Source organism: Megalops cyprinoides, chromosome 24 (genome assembly GCF_013368585.1).
Source record: "Megalops cyprinoides isolate fMegCyp1 chromosome 24, fMegCyp1.pri, whole genome shotgun sequence".
Lineage (NCBI taxonomy): Eukaryota > Metazoa > Chordata > Actinopteri > Elopiformes > Megalopidae > Megalops > Megalops cyprinoides.
This window is the reverse complement of record NC_050606.1, coordinates 4,410,756-4,427,266: the sequence shown is the minus strand read 5'-3', so window position 1 is coordinate 4,427,266 and position 16,511 is coordinate 4,410,756. Positions and strand designations below refer to the sequence as shown.

Here is a 16,511-nt window from a genome sequence, read left to right as displayed (position 1 = left end):
GCACAGCTTCACAGATTTAGTCAGCTGTATTCCGCTGCTGTGTCCTTCGGCAGGGTGCTTAACCCACAATTGCTTCAGTAAATATCCAGCTGTATAAATGGATAACCTGTAAAAAATTGTTACCAATGTAAGTCGCTCTGGATAAGAGCATCTGCTAAATGACAAAAATGTAATATAACGGTATATATAACGGTATATAGTCACATGAGTCTATAGATTTAATCACAGTATAGGCAGAAGCACGGGTTTACAGATTTAGTCACAGTGCATGTACAGTTCATAAAGTCAGTCACAGTTCAGGCAGAGATAAAACTGTCCCTACAGAATTCACCTGTAAGACATACCGGGGAGAGCAGAGTGGAACCACACTCTGTGTCGGTTTTGTTTGGCCCGCTTCCGCAGCGAGCAGGGAGGACTCACCTTGTAGGTGCGCTCCTTCACCGCCTTGGTGTTGAGCTCATGCCACTGGCCTGCCACGCCATCCTTCACCGTCCGGTAGTCCAGGTAGTAGCCGCTGATCTCGACTCCGCCATTCAGCTTGGGCTCGTCCCACCCCAGGACCATGTAGTCCTTCACTCTCTCCAGCAGGGTCACGTTGCGGGGAGGGGAGGGGATCGCTGGTGGGGGGTCAGACACGCAGGTTCACTTTCTGCTGTGGAGAACTCACAGCACCTCTCAAATGTACCCCCCTCTACTCCCAATCTCTTTATCCAACATTCCACAGTAAACTAGTAAACTACTTTTTATTAGGTGTTAAAGACTATCCAGTCCAATCAAACATAGCTAGTTATTAGCCACTAGCACGTTAACACCTGATAAAAAAAAGTAACCAGATGAACCAGTCCAGCGGATGGACTAGTGAAATGTAACCTGCTGTGTCAACGGAGTCAAAGCATTTGGACACGTGTAATCTCTCCAGTCATACCAGTACAGTTTCCCCAGGTGTACCACTGCAGTGCCACCATGTGTCCCAGGAGACTAAAAGCTTCTGAGACCCAAAAAGCGTCCCAGTCAGGGCCGAGCCCCTCCTTCTCTGTTGAGGTATACGGGTGCGATGACTGTGGGCTGAGACAAGGTCATAAGTGTCTATTTCTGAGGGAAACTGATCTGCCTGCTGTGTTTGTGTTTGTGTGTGTATGTGTGTGTGTGTGTGTGTGTGTGTGTGTGTGTGTGTGGGAGGGGGGGGAGGCTGTTTATTAAGAAGTAGGGTCTGGAGGGGGGCTGGGGTATAACAGCACTGCTGTGGGACATGACAGTACTGGGGATGAGGCTTGGTACCATCAGGGTGGTGCATGATATCATTGGGGGTGGGTTATGACACGTGTGACTTTCAAATGAAGTTTCAAATGAAGTAAATACGTCCTGTTACCAGCCTCGGTCAGTATGTAATGGCATGCTGCTGCAACTCCACCCTTCTGTGAGGTCTGCGCACAGCTGAAGTGTCCAGTGTCATTTCTAGGGGATATGACTCACCAATCGCAGCCTTGACCAGAATGCTCTCGGACTCCTGAGAGCTCTGGCTGTACCCTGCCGAGTTCACTGCCTTCACCCTGAACACGCACGTGTCTCCGGTGTGCAGCCCGTGGCAGATGAACCTGAACACCACGGGAGGGGGAGGACACAGGGGGGGGTCACTCACACACGCCTCTCACGGTAACCTGAAATGTCCGCAGCCGCTGCTACCTCCAGCCAGGTGCCTGCTGGACTCTGTTCTGATTAAAGGGTCTGAATGAGGCGGGAGGGTGTCTCAGTGCAGAGAGGGAAGCTTACAATCCAGGGTGAGACAGAGTGAGACACCACTGTTGCAGCCCAAGATTAGAATCTAGAGTGAGACACCACTGTTGTAGCCCGAGATTAAAACCCAGAGTGTGACACTACAGCTGCTACTTGCTCATAGCTACATGTTCAGTACAGAACCATCTGTAAAAATGCAATAACACAAGCTACCCTGGAAAACCCTGATTCTGAACACCCAAGGAGTATTAGGAGTCACTAGAGCACCAGATTCCTTCGCTCTGCTGAGACACATAGCATTTGGGCAGACACTCCTCCTTCAGTATAAAGTGTTCACCTCCCACCCCCTCCCCCTGAGACGGCCCCCGCCCCTCGTACCTGGTTCCCTTCACGGGCTTGTTGTTGCAGGGATGCCACACGTTGCTGCCCACCACGCTGTACTCAATGTAGTAGCGCACCTCCTGCGTGGCCTCCTGGGATGCCTTCCAGATCACCACCATGGAGGTGTCAGTCAGCCGAACGACCACCACGTTGGACGGAGCCTGAGGGAGGTCTGTGTGCAGTAGGAAAATCAGGTAACTATCACACACACACACACACACACACACACACACACACACACACTACACATACACATATACACATGTACACACACCATACCCTGCACACACACACACGCTATACCCTACACACACACACACACGCATACATGCACAAGCACACATGTTCACACGTACACGTACACGTACACATACACATACACGCACTCCTTCCTTTTAATTAATTACGTTAACTAGGTTAATTTAATTTAATTAATTTGAGCATCGACGAACTTGCCAAACTGTATTTTCGAAGAATGAAAGCAGAGCTTGTGTTTAGGTGTTAAGGACAAAGTTCAGGCTAAGTTTCCCTGACATGCTCTCCGACTTCTCCTATTGGCCAGGAGCTGCCCTGACACTCACCTAGTTTGTCTCCGACGGTGATCTCGCCGGTGGGGTCCGAAGGCTCGCCCACGCCGGCCGAGTTGACACAGCGAACCCGGAAGCTGTAGGTCTTGCCCTCGGCGAGGTCGAACAGGGCGAAGCGTGGCGACCGCACTGGCATCTCAGTGTTCACTCTCTGCCAGGTGTCTGTGCCCGAAATGCACTGGAGTTTAACAGAGAGCGCAGTCAGAGAAGGTCAACTGCATCACTGCGCAGTCAGAGCGGCTAAACCACAGCACTGCGCAGTCAGACCGGCTAAACCACAGCACTGCGCAGTCAGAGCGGCTAAACCACAGCACTGCGCAGTCAGACCGGCTAAACCACAGCATTGCGCAGTCAGACCGGCTAAACCGCAGCACTGCGCAGTTAGAGCGGGTAAACCACAGCACTGTGCAGTCAGAGCAGCTAAACCACAGCACTGTGCAGTCAGACCAGCTAAACCGCAGCACTGCGCAGTCAGACCAGGTAAACCACAGCACTGTGCAGTCAGAGCAGCTAAACCGCAGCACTGCGCAGTCAGACCGGCTAAACCGCAGCACTGCGCAGTCAGACCAGGTAAACCACAGCACTGTGCAGTCAGAGCAGCTAAACCGCAGCACTGCGCAGTCTCTGACCTCATCAATGCACAGGAACAATCCAGGCCAGCTCACCTTTTCCACATAGTACATAATGCCCTCGTGTCCCCTCTGTCCAGGGGGTTTCCAGCTCAGGACCACGTAGCTCTTGGTTGCCTCGGTGACGGCCAGGTCGCTGGGCTGGCCAGGCACCACACCCGCTGAGGGCACATGACACCAGTCATACAACCTCAGCAAGTGACACCACTGACATCACTGATCTCCACAGGCATCTGTTCATAGTGAACATTAGACTTGCCCCTGCCCCAGATTATCCTTCCCACGCATGCAATCAAATCCTGCCTCTGGAGCCCACAGGTAGACGCAGTACCAGTCAAAAGTTTAGACACACATACTCATAGAATGGTTTTTATTTATTTTTCCTATTTTCAACATTTCTGAATAATAGTAAAGACATCAAAACTATGAAATCACACAAAATTAATTATGCAATGAACAACAAAAAATGTGTTAAACAAATCAAAATCATTATATTTTAGATTCTTCAAAGAAACTAATTTCATGCATATAAGCATAAGTAGATCAAAATGTCTTTGAATGCATATTCCCCATTATCTCAATCATGTGTGTCCAAACTTTTACCTGGTACTGTATACACACGTTATTCATACACCGGCAGGCAAAAAACAGGAAGTGCCCACATACCTGCAGGTTCTTCCTCAGTCACAATGATCTGTCCGGTCCAGGGGGCGGAGGGGTGACCTTTGACACAGGAAGAGCATCGCAGATTAAAACAAGCAGGCCGAATCCTGCGGGACGGGTCTGAGAGAGGGCGTGCCCCGGGCCTCACCTCGCAGGCGGACGGACGGGTCCATGGCGGCCACGGGCTCGGAGGCGCGGGACGGCCAGCTGATGCCGAACTTGTTGATGGCGCGCACACGGAAGGAGTAGGACCGGCCCTCCACCAGCCCCGTCACCGGGAAACGAGCGAACTTCACTGGGGTGTCGTTACACTGGACCCAGTGGGTGGTGCCGACCTCACACCTGCAGAACCACACGCACACGCACACACACCCAACACCCAACCCCCCCCCCCCGACACACACACATACAACACACACACATACATATACACACACATAAGCAACACACGCGCACACAAACATACACACACGTATACACACATGAAACACCCACATGTGCACACACATGCACACACGTTTTATAAACTTAATGAGGATCAATGTGCAACTGTCACATGCTGGCATGTATATGTCTAAGATAACAGAGACAGAATCAGGAGATTACAGCTCTTAATCTCCAATGGGTCAATACTGCTTACACTTATACTGCAATTCCAATACTTTCTTCAGTTAAAGTGCAGATGCGTAATTGGATAATACATACACTATCAGATATCCATGTTCGCTATCTAAGCACATGCAGAGTTTGCCAAACTGTTAACTGGAGTGTTGTGATGGGTCACTGGGTCATGTGACCGGAGTCTGACCTGTCCACAAAGTACCCCAGGATGGGGCTGGCCCCTTCTACTGCAGGCTGCCTCCACGTCACCACCACATAGTCCTTATTGGCGTCCTGGCAACGGACATCCAGGGGGGCCACAGGAGCGCCCTCCACCTCCACAGCGGCATCTGAGTCACACACACACACACACACACACACACACACACACACACACACACAAACATATATGTGACACGCACAAGCAAAGTACAAGCACCCACATGCATGCATACACATAAAACACAAATAATGCAAACACACACACACACACACACACACCAGTGGAAGGTCTAATTCTGGGTGTGTTACAGCACACAGGCTGACATTGAATTACTGCCCCACCTGCTCCCCTTGTAAGGGCGCAGTGAACTCTGACGCCCTTTTAAAACGGCTCTCTTCACTCTCCAGCATGTGCATTCCTCCACACTCTCACTGCGCTGACCGTTCACACTGCCTGTGCTTCTACTGCCTTTGTGCGTTCCCTCCTTCTCTAAACAGTCTCCGCACAGACCTGCTCTTTAAGGTTAACGCCAGATCCTTGGACTGCATTTGGTCACAGGAGACAGATGTAGGTCAGAGCCCCGTGTGTGAAACCGGATATGGGGCATGTCACTTAAAGGGGCAGTGCCGCAAAAGAAATTAATAGCACAGTGCATGCCGTTCCTGGAGAGATAGAGGCGTTTACACATCTGCCCGCTCAGTAGGCCACGCCGAGCCTGAGCTAGCTTGTACCTTTGCCTGGCCAACTATTGAAACTTGGTCATGCAGCACTTCTAATATTGTGACTCCTTGTATGGCTTTTGCTTGTGCTGTACTCTGCCTGACTTGTAAGTCGCTTAGGATAAAAGCGTCTGCCGAATGAAAAAATGTAAATGTAAATGTGTGGGCACGTCTACAATATTAGCAGGGCGGAGTCGTGGGCATTGCCTGAGCTGAAGGGACCTGTGGGGGCGGCCTCACCTCTGACGAAGACGTAGGCGGAGTAGGAGTTGTAGCCAGACTTGGTGTTGATACGCATGGTGTAGAGGCCCTCGTCCTCCTTATTGAGGTGGATGAGGGTCAGGGTGGCCTTGTCTCCACTCCAGTTCATGCTGACCCATTTGGAGGGTTTCAGCTGGACATCTGAGGGCCACAGGTGAAGAGACAGGGGCAGACGAGAGGGGGAGTCTTACTAGATGATCTTTCTCAGACTCCAACCCAATCCCTGATATAGACTCTACCTGGCATCCCTGCGCATCCCAATGTATATACTAGGCTCCACCTCCATTCCTGTAACCACACTATTCCCAAAATCCTTGTCCTAGATTCCACCCACAATCTCTATTCTAGACTCTACACAAAATTCCCATATTAAACTTAATCCAGCATCCGTGTACTTGGCTCCACCCGCTTTCATTGACCTTGACTCCACCCACCTTCTCTGTACTAGACTCCACCCACAATTCTGGTACTAGACTGGAACCCAATATCTATGTGCTAAACTCCACCCACAGTGTCTGTACTAGACTCCACCCACAATTCCAGTCCTACACTGGGACCCAACCTCTTTGAACTAGACTCTAACCACCATGTTTGTACTGGACTCCACCCATCATCTCTGTACTAAACTCTGTCTGTCTCACCTGTCCCACAGCACCACCCTGGCAAGACTTTCACCTACCGTTCCTGAACCACAGCACGTCAGGCTTGTAGCGCTTCACTGTGGGGTACACAATCACAGTGCAGCCCAGACTCATCGTCTCTCCTTCCCGCCCGAACGACACAGCGAACTTATCAACGATGTGGGACTCGAATGTCACCCCATACTCAGCGCAGAAGCCATCTGGAGAGAGAGCAGGGGAATGGCTGTCACCCTGTTTAATCACCTCAGCCCCTGTTTATTCATTTTAATGATGAAACTAAAATACTAAATTCATTTTAATGACAAAACTACGTAAAATACCGATCCTCACACAAAGAGGTACCAGCCACTGTGTTTTACCTATCGATCTTCACAAGCAGAGCTTTAAAGATTATCAAACTACCAATGTTATTATTAAAGTATGTACAAATATGCAAAAAATTCCCCTCAAAAAGGTAAAAAGATCAAAAACTCTTAATGAGTTTCTAATATAGCGAGAAAGTAACTCCACATGATGGGCTAAGCTGTTTTTCCAACTGTGGAATAATTTCAGATGAGGACAAGTATTATAAAGGGTTATGTTAAAGGTCATTAATGGCTTATCAAGTGCTCTCAAAGCACAGTTTACCAAAATGTCATATTATGCCTATAGAAATACCCAACAATGACAATTTCTATCCGGCTTCATAAAAAAGCGAGTCTTGAATTAGCCTCTAAAACTCTTAATGGGTTGCTAAGCATTGCATGTTCCACAGAAGCAACTTCCAACCAGCTTCATAAAAAGGTGAGTCCTGAATTAGCCTCTAAGCTGTAGGAGCATAAGAGGAAAAACTGATGCAACATACGTGGTCGTTCTGGGTGAAGCAGCTCCTCTTCGTTAAACCCTGCAAATGACGAGAAATTGAATGAATGGATGTCACAATATGACTACTGGCAGAGTAAGCCTTATCCTAGGCCCTCAGTGCTCCTGCAATAATAGCTCTAATGAGCCAAGAGAAATACACTCTGAAATCTGACCCCCTGATGCAGTGACACACTTGTTTTTTTGTTTTTTTTTTTTTGGGGGGGGGGGGGGGTTGCATAAAAAGAGAGGGAGAGTGGAGACAAAGATGTTCTCTCCTCAGGAATACATGATGTCGGCCACCGCTTCTTTTGACGTTACTGTCCTCATGCCAAGCTTGCACAGATGTCAGTCAGAGGAAGACACTTCATGCGCAACTTTACACAAGCTGACACACGCCCACACTGACCAGGGTGGGTTGTGATACAATTGCGTTTTTTTGTGCGAGAAAGAGGATTGTGGCGGGACGTTGCGAACGCACTTTTCACCACGACGGTGGAGACAGATGTGCTTCCTCCTTTGATGTTCAGCGCAGACACGCTGTACTCTGCGGTGTCCTCAAAGGTACAGCTGAAACGAGACAGACACGAGGCTTACACCCACTCTGCCCGCGACAGCAGGGAGACACGCAGCAAACAAACTGACTTAGCAGGGACTGGCGTTTTCCCGCCTCGTCTGTGGTCTGCGGTGCTGGGCCTACCTTTTGATCTGCAGAGAGTGCATGTTGTAGTTACTCTCCACCGTGTATTTCTCAGAGTGAGCTTTAGCATCAATGACCACGTTGTTCTTGTACCTGGGAGTGAAAAGGATGAGAAGAGAGGAAGAGGAAGATGAAGGAGGAGGAGGGCTTGAATACTGTGGGCCAGCTGGGCTGGACAGTGATGTAGCGTTGCATAACAATGCTTTGAAGGAGTTTAATCAGCATATGTAGGCAGTGTAGAGATGGGTAGAGCATGGTGTACCTTGATTTTGTCTCACACACTCTCACTTACATTCCAGTTTTGTTTAAAGTCTTTCTCACACACACTCACCAGGCGACATGTGGTTTGGGGGTGTAACACAGTGTAGCCTGACACACTTACCAAGCAGCATGGGGTTTGGGGGTGTAACACAGTGTAGCCTGACACACTTACCAAGCAGCATGGGGTTTGGGGGTGTTTAGCACAGTGTAGTTTGATGCTCTCTCACACTCACCAGGTGACGAGGGGTTTGGGCCACCCGGCCACAGTGCAGTGCAGAGTGACACTCTGGTTTTCCCACACAGTGTACGACTTGGGCTTGACCATAAACTCAGGGTGGTGTGTGAGACTGTCGGCATTCATCTTCCTCTGAAATTCTTCCCTCTCTAGAAGCTGCGAGTGGGCAGTGTGGAAGGGGGGGGGGGGGGACAGGGTCAGAGTTTTTCCAGTCACAATGGGATGAAGAGAAGAGAACCTTTCCACTGGCACTAAGCATAAACACAAGGATCTGATGACATGGTGACAATGTTCATAAGCAATCCTTTTCACCTCTAGACTGCAAGCTGTACTGCACGTTGTTCTGTGTCTGGCCTACCCTGTGTGAACAAGGTCTGCCCTGCTTGTATCTGTCCTGCATGTAACGTGTGTGTGTGTGTGTGTGTGTGTGTGTGTGTGTGTGTGTGTGTGCATATGTGTGTTTGTGTGGAACCATCTGTGTGTATGTGTGAGCATGTATGTGTATGTGTAGATATATGTGTGTGTGTGTGAGTGTGTGTGCATGGGTGTTACCTTTCTCTTCAAGGTGATGCTCTCGGCAGACTCCCTCATGGTCATCTCCCTGGTCTTCTTCTCCACCCTCTCCACCTCCACTGTCTCCGTCTGCCTGGAGAACAGGCTCCTCATGGCTATGTGCCCAACGCTCTCCTCCTGAGTCTCCGCTCGAGCAAACGCATGACTGCAGAAACAGTACCCTTTGTTACTGTCACATCATCATCTGTGTCATCTTCATCACCATCATCATCATCGTCATCATCATTGTCATCTTTAACCCCATCATCATCATTCATCATTCCGGTCACAACATCATCTGTATCATTTTCATCATCATCATCATCACTGATATAGTAACTAATATCACTGATGGTAACTGAGTGACTGTGCGGGACGGACCTGGTCCTGAACGCCGGCACCACGTAGCCAATGATCTCGGTGTCCTTGTCCACGGCGAGGCAGATGGGCCTCACTGTCTTGGGCAGAGGACTCAGCATCACCTCCTCCTCCCCCTTCTTTGAATGCATAGAGGCCTTCATCCTGTGGCGGACAAGGAAAGAGACAATTAACGCCAGCTTTCAGCCATGGAGAACTATCTAAAACAGTGCATTTCTCACACATAACCAATGAGTGAAATAAAAGTATAGAGCAATGAGAGGCTTTGTAACTGGCCTCTGGTTCAGCTCAGACCTCAGTCCTAATCAGCTATAGTAACTTACAGGGGGGTATAGCTCCACTGATAGCTTATGAAATAGTATGAAATAATACAACTGTGTATTCAGAGAGAACATAGGAACATCACATCTGTAAACAGTTTACTTTTACGGTGCTTACAGAATCACAAACAGCATTTGTAACATTTGAACAACTTGAACAACAGATATGCGTGATGCCATGAAAAGAGACACTAAACTCTGGGTAAAAAGGATAACATTACTAATGCTTATAATCACAAATTTTTGAGACGGCAAACCAGAAGTAAAGTTGAATAACCAGAAGGACAAAGAAGCGTGTGAGAGTAGCTCCGCCCTCTTTGCACATGAACGGCTCAGCAGTGCCGTCAGACTGAGCTCTGACCAGCGCACTACCGCAAAAACAGAAACAACATCTGAGCTGATCAACTCTATCAGAGTGAAGTGGGAGGCCTCTGCTTGGTAGCCCCCCGTACTCAGACATCAACACTCAAACAGTAGCAAAAGCGACGGTTCAGAAGCATATGACAGAGCTGCTACATATTAACTAACTAACTCTAAGCACTCGGCTCACGGGTGCTGCAGACTCTTGATTAGCCTGTGAAATATAATTGGAAATGTGTTTCATTCAGTCACAGCCCTTGAAGACGGTCATATTATTGGCCTAGCTGCTAATTTTGTCCTCCTAAGGAACCTTTCCAGTGAGCGCAGATTTGAACACAAAGCACAAAAGCTGTACATACAAATTTGGCTCATGTGCAGAGGCTAACGGGAAAACATGACAGAAATAACAATACCGCCACACTGAAGTTTCTTCCAAAGGTAATTGGTGGATGCTTACTTGGCAGATCAACAAACTGGCAAAGTTTTCACCATTCTAGCTGATGCAGCAATGATAATACTGGTCAAAACACTACCTGCTTGTTACTCTGGACAATAAATATCACACAATAAATATCCCAAATTCAGTGTGTGCATAACAGTATTATCTTCAAAGACTCACACACACTCAGCTGCCTTCTCCCTGTCACAGCAAGTGTGTTTGCAGTATAACAGATGCTCAATCTAAAATGAAAGCTGAGCAAGAGCTAAGGCTGTCCACCAAGACCGTACAGATTCAGGAGTCACATAGCAACAGGGATAATCCTGGAAGCTGTCATCACAATGGCCCTGACATACACGTTTAACCCTGTTATTTCTACAGGTTGCCGTTGTCTGCTCACTGTAAAAATAGGCCTGAGGGAGTCAGGGGGAGAGAGAGCTTAATAAAATATGAACATAAAATATGAATTTAAAACAGCCATGGAGTTTGACTGCAGCACAACACATCACAGCACTGACAACCACTCAGGTCAGGGGCTGGCGCTGTCCACTGTGACAGTGCGTTAGCCGTCAGGTAGCCAGAGAGCTACCTCTGCTTATCTCTGAGCTCCTGCATTAGCACGTCATTATGCACTAATCCCTGTGGTCCCTGCCTGCGGTCCGCAGTGCAACAGAATCACACTGAAACCATCCGGGGGAAATTCCCAAACGAGTCCCTCTGGACCGGAGAGGCACTGCAGCTGGGTCTGTCAGCAGAGGCTACAGTGATGAATAAGCAGAAGAATGGCAAGCATAATTAGCTGCAGAGGTTTTCATGCAAAATTGCAGATGGAATCACCACAGAGGCACTTCAGATTTTCCTTTTTAGTGGTTCCAAGTAACACTGCCTGCACCATAAACGTACCCAATTTAGAATGACCACAGACTCATTCCACCTGCTTCGTCCTATGTAGGTGTGATCCATGTTTTCTCACTCGAAAAAAGAGCTTTTTTGTCACCATCTCCTTCACAATGTGGGGCCTTTCTGAGCTTGCAGAACCAGACAAGGTTTGACACACACAGAAGCAGAACTCATCTGCCTGGCTGCTCTAGCAGCTGTGAGCTCATAGATTTGTAGGCTGACCTCAGAGTGGAACATCTGGCAACCCAGAGGCCAAGGTACATTCCATACATTACAGCACGCAACAGCCTATCATTATCTTTGTTTTGGTTTATGCATAATGATAATGCTATATTATGCCAAGAGGAGTGGATCAAGGGCCGACAGAGCCAGAAACCACCCTCCAAATTCCCTGTAAACTTCCTTCACACTCTCACTCAAGCACTACCACCCAGAACTACCTGGAGGGCTTGAGAAATTTTGTGTGCCGTAGGAAACACGGACACTACAATTACGTGAACAAACAAGTGAAATACACACGCTAACATATTCAAGCACGCTATGGATGCCCACTATATAACTGTATAGGAGGGCTCTGAAAGAGCACACATATGCTAGCCTAAAGGAATGCACCAGGTACGCACGCTAATAGAAAGGGAACACAACAAGAATAAACACTAAAACAACAAATGCCCTCACACTCCCACTAACAGCACAGGAAACACCAGCCCCACAGAAGGCCCCTGGCCTGCCTTCTCTGGATCAGCCAATCAGCTCCTCTGTAGTAGTGTTCCAATTCTCCTACTGTACAGCCAGGTGGGACTTCCCTGCCCTACAGAAATAGTCCAGCTGTCCAGTAATATCCCTGGACCCCTGCCATGGAGCACTTAGGAAATTCATTCTGCCAACTGCCAACATAACGGCCAATGTAACATGCTAGCGTGCACTGCTAGACAAAACCTCACTGACCACCTGTGCTTAGAGTCAATACTGGTGGTGTTAACACCGCGTGTTTTCAGCAGACAAGCTAGTCCTTATTAATTTGTTCTTGACCTACATTATAAAAAAAATGTCATTCTTTATCTGATAGCCGCTGGTTACATTTCCAGATCCACCAGGTAACTGGAACAAAAGCATATTTAAAGGGGGCACTATATTCAGTGGTGAGCCCATAAAGTGGGTTTTCACGCTCTGTCCACACTGCAATACTGACCTCAGATATGTCTCAGTACTCACACAGGATCGGATCCTTTCATAATCAGTGATCCTGCAGACTAAACGCACCTCATTCATCAATATGGATTCACTGAGGCTGCACAAATGGTGCCGAGTTTCCCGCTGCTAGAGTTCCATATTATATTTTCCAATGCAAATTATAATGGGACAAAAGACAGTAATTTCACCCGTTCCTCTTTCAAACTTGGAAACCGTTCTCACGGCTGTACTGTCAGTGGTTTCAGGTTCCAGCTCACACCCTCAGCAGAGACACCGGAGAGGAGAACGGTCCCAGGCAGACTGTTCACACGCTGGAGAGGAGCTGTCAGAGCAAGCCCGGGGTCAGTGGCATGATGGGGGTGTCAAACTTTTCAAAAACAGTCAGGGGAATAGTGACTGGCTCTGAATCAGAATCGCTTTGCTTGGCACTTACAACCTAACTTGCAACCTTTTGCTTGGCACAGGTTACAACCCTACAGGACAGGTTGTAAATATAAACACCTAATAATGTTACGTAAAAACCAACGAACGATTCCCTGCTAGCGGCAGCTTATCACCTAATGTCCACACTGCCAGCTACACTTCGTCGCCGACTGTTAAGAGTTCTGACATTGACCTCGCGTCAACAATCCACTACCTCTGGCAGCACTCTGACACAGCTCAAGAAGATAAAGGGGGAAAAAAGACAGACATGATTTAACCACTATGAATGAGGCTGTGTGCCGCGTTGTTCGACAGCACACCCTTCCAATACGTCAGACACATTGGCTGAACATGGCTTTGAATGGGTAATAAACCGTGTGAGTGCTCAGGTCCCATTGTTCAGCAGGATTGAATATGATGCTCTTTCAGCCTGCACAAAGCTTTAATGTCACAACAAGTCGCGCTGTTTAGCAAATGATGGATCTAGTGTTGAAACGTAAAAGGCCGTTAAAAGGGTTTGGACGATACGGCCCCGTTCCTTAGCCACTGATGCAAAGCACATTTGCAGCACAGCTGGTTTCCGAAGCCTCTACTCTCTGCGCTAAAGCGACTCACCGGCGTCGTGCCAAACTCGAATAAAGGTCACAATATCGGTACTTTCGCCTGCGTTTTGAAGTGCGGCACAAGCGCAATGTTACGAGCTTTGCGCGGCTCTTGAATGCATTACACTTCGGCGCTACCTCTGTGTTTTTGGTTACGCCTTACCCTGTGGTGATTTGGGCAGAGTGAAAGCTGGCCTGGCGAGTCTGGCTCACACTCGACTCCACCCGGGTGCTGCGGTACCGGCGCTCAGAGCGCCGCTGGAGACTCTGGGAGACTGATGATGCGGCTGACATCCTGTCCGGTTCCGACTGAGACCTGAATTCCCCGTGTCCTTTCACCTGTTTCTTTCTAATTACGGTTTGAAATAGGGTTTATTAACTGCAGTTTACGCTCTTCATCGTTGAACTGTATTTAGATGGAACTGTTCATTTTCACTTGTTTTTGTAGTTGTCAGTATGGTTATCCACATTATTTCGTTAATGTAGTGTTAGTTGTAATTATTTGTCACTGTTTAATGAAAAAAAAAATAGTGAGTACAGAAGTTATTAGAAGCGCCACGGCAATGACAACACATGATGTTTGATTAAATTACGTATGTGGGGGAGAAGAATTATTTTACTGAGATTATGTGTGGAAACTATTGGCCCAAACTACTGAATCAAATGTTCTTTTTGGATCAATACGATATTGTTGTCATTCTTAATGACATGTTTTAAAATCAACAGGCATTACACAGAAATACTGAACACAGTTTAATTCTTGGGCTCTAATTTAGGCTAATTATTAATTTATGACATAAGATTCTTACAATTGCATGATTTTAAGATTTTACAATTGCATGATGTAGCTTAGATTTATTTTCATCACTGCATTGTGAAAAATATTATCAGTTTTTGCTTGGGTTTGTAACTTTTTAAGATGTTTGTGACATAATCAGCACAGTATTGTTCTGCAGGAGACTGTGCACTTGTGATTTTTGGAAGTATACTGAGACAACACATAGATCAAAATACAACACACAAAACATGCGATGTAAAATCATCTTAAACTGAGAAATTATTTTTCAGCATTCGATTTTCTAGAAGAGCTTACAGTTTATGTTATGCCAATTATTTATGTTGTGTTATCTAAATGTATGTTAATTAAAGAACCCCTATTTCATGAATGCAGTTAAGTAGATGAAATATCTGGCCTCCCAACACTAAACAACATCGACAATGTTTGGTGTCCATTTCACTATGGGTCATGAACTTTGTCCATAATCATCTCTGTCTTGTTAGAGAAGAATATCCACAGAGGTGTCTTCTCATATCGAAGGTATGAATTTGGGCCTGTTTTCGCACATAGTCAGATTTGGAGATTACAGTTCTACTATACAGCTTCTTCTGACAGGTATGGAAAACATGCTGGTGTGATCTCCATCTGTCCTATCTTACAAGGTGATTTTATTTATGTTACAGATGAATACATGCTGTTGGATATTTTTCTAATACTGCATAATGACAGCTGACAGTAGCAAAACCTTGCCAATTTCACATTTTTCACTCATAATCAGGGAAACATGGAGAGCTCTTCTTTTAAGTTTCAGCTGAACTCCACCGTGACTGAATGTAGGCCTTTTAGTGACAGGCCCTCTTCCAGCACCAGCCCTGAAATCTCAGGTTTCTCATGATACAGTCCACATGTATGTAGCACTTCAAAACTGTTAGACTGACTTTTACTCGTCACAGGTATTTGCAACCCTTCATTTGAAATCAGTAATAATTTGGTTGCACATATCAAGCATTCACCAGCCACCTTATTAAAATTATCCTCTGTGTGTTTGCGATGGTTGACCAAACACTGACATTGACAATCATCTGCAAATACTCCATATTACTCTTTCCAGAAAATGGGAAAGAATCCTTCAAGCACCAGTTAATTCAGTTATATAAAGTAATTATCATATGGTTAAGTACAGTATATGTAGGCCTCTTTCTCAAAATAGCTTATGGGGCCCTTCAATAGCATATTCCTGGACTGTTATAATATTTTTATTTTTAAATATGATGCTGGGCCAAATTTACAAAATAAAAACTAGAGCTATCTATTTTCATTCACTGTTGAGCTTATGGAACTTTAATCAGTTTTCAAATTATCCAATAGAACTGTTTCTGAGATAAAGTTAAAAGATATCTACATATTTTGTTGGTATACAAAGACACACAATGGCAGAGATTTGTCGGACAAAAATGAAGAGGGATTCGTCCAATTAAATAATTAACAATACAAACAGTTTGACTACAAATGCACTACTTACTATACATACCACAACATGCAATCAAAATTAATCAACGGTTATATTTTTAAATACACAGTTATAGGCTACACAATCAAATGAGCTTGTTAATATGCCAATAATAACTGCTACTGGAATCTAATTGCCGATTAAAAATGTCATCAAAACATTGCACTCATTAAAAGCACAACAGCAAATCTGGTATTTTCTTGTCGGTGTAGAGTGTACACTGAAACATGACTTACCGCTTACCAAAGCCGAAACGATACCAATTGGGGAAAAAACAAGCGTGAGATAAAACTCCAAAGTAGGCAAGTTAAAAGGAATACGGGTCTTAGCGGCGCGAGGCTGCGGGGCGGCGGACAGGACTGTGCTCCGCGGAGCAAAAATAACGCTGCCACTCGGCAGAATGTAGAGGGCACAGTCAGAACCTTTTATGGCGACAGACCCTGTTAAATATAGCCCCCAGGGACAGGGGCAATCTCAAGTCTCTCACTTGGGCAAATTTACAGTAGAATGGCCACTTTGACTCTCAAACGTAAAAATGCTTGGTTCAACCCGCGATGTGAGTGTTAAAGATCATAATGGTT

The 16,511-nt window shown here is 46.6% G+C and overlaps 1 protein-coding gene across 1 annotated transcript in view; it reads right to left on the bottom strand.

Moving 5' to 3' along the window:
• The window catches only part of myom1a (myomesin 1a (skelemin)), a 28,176-nt gene extending 11,867 nt beyond the window's left edge, over positions 1–16,309 (bottom strand). The window contains exons 1-18 of the mRNA XM_036519185.1: positions 16,167–16,309; positions 13,806–13,991; positions 9,408–9,548; positions 9,027–9,192; positions 8,473–8,630; positions 7,979–8,071; positions 7,760–7,848; positions 7,283–7,321; positions 6,477–6,638; positions 5,777–5,938; positions 4,803–4,944; positions 4,143–4,336; positions 3,998–4,054; positions 3,368–3,492; positions 2,697–2,880; positions 2,113–2,287; positions 1,474–1,595; positions 421–617 (exon numbers count right to left, since the gene is read on the bottom strand). Of these exons, the coding sequence (XP_036375078.1) occupies positions 421–617; positions 1,474–1,595; positions 2,113–2,287; positions 2,697–2,880; positions 3,368–3,492; positions 3,998–4,054; positions 4,143–4,336; positions 4,803–4,944; positions 5,777–5,938; positions 6,477–6,638; positions 7,283–7,321; positions 7,760–7,848; positions 7,979–8,071; positions 8,473–8,630; positions 9,027–9,192; positions 9,408–9,548; positions 13,806–13,936 (2,337 nt within the window). The 5' untranslated portion in view covers positions 13,937–13,991; positions 16,167–16,309. The remainder of the gene's footprint in view (positions 1–420; positions 618–1,473; positions 1,596–2,112; positions 2,288–2,696; positions 2,881–3,367; positions 3,493–3,997; positions 4,055–4,142; positions 4,337–4,802; positions 4,945–5,776; positions 5,939–6,476; positions 6,639–7,282; positions 7,322–7,759; positions 7,849–7,978; positions 8,072–8,472; positions 8,631–9,026; positions 9,193–9,407; positions 9,549–13,805; positions 13,992–16,166) is intronic.
• Positions 16,310–16,511: the final 202 nt, after the last annotated feature.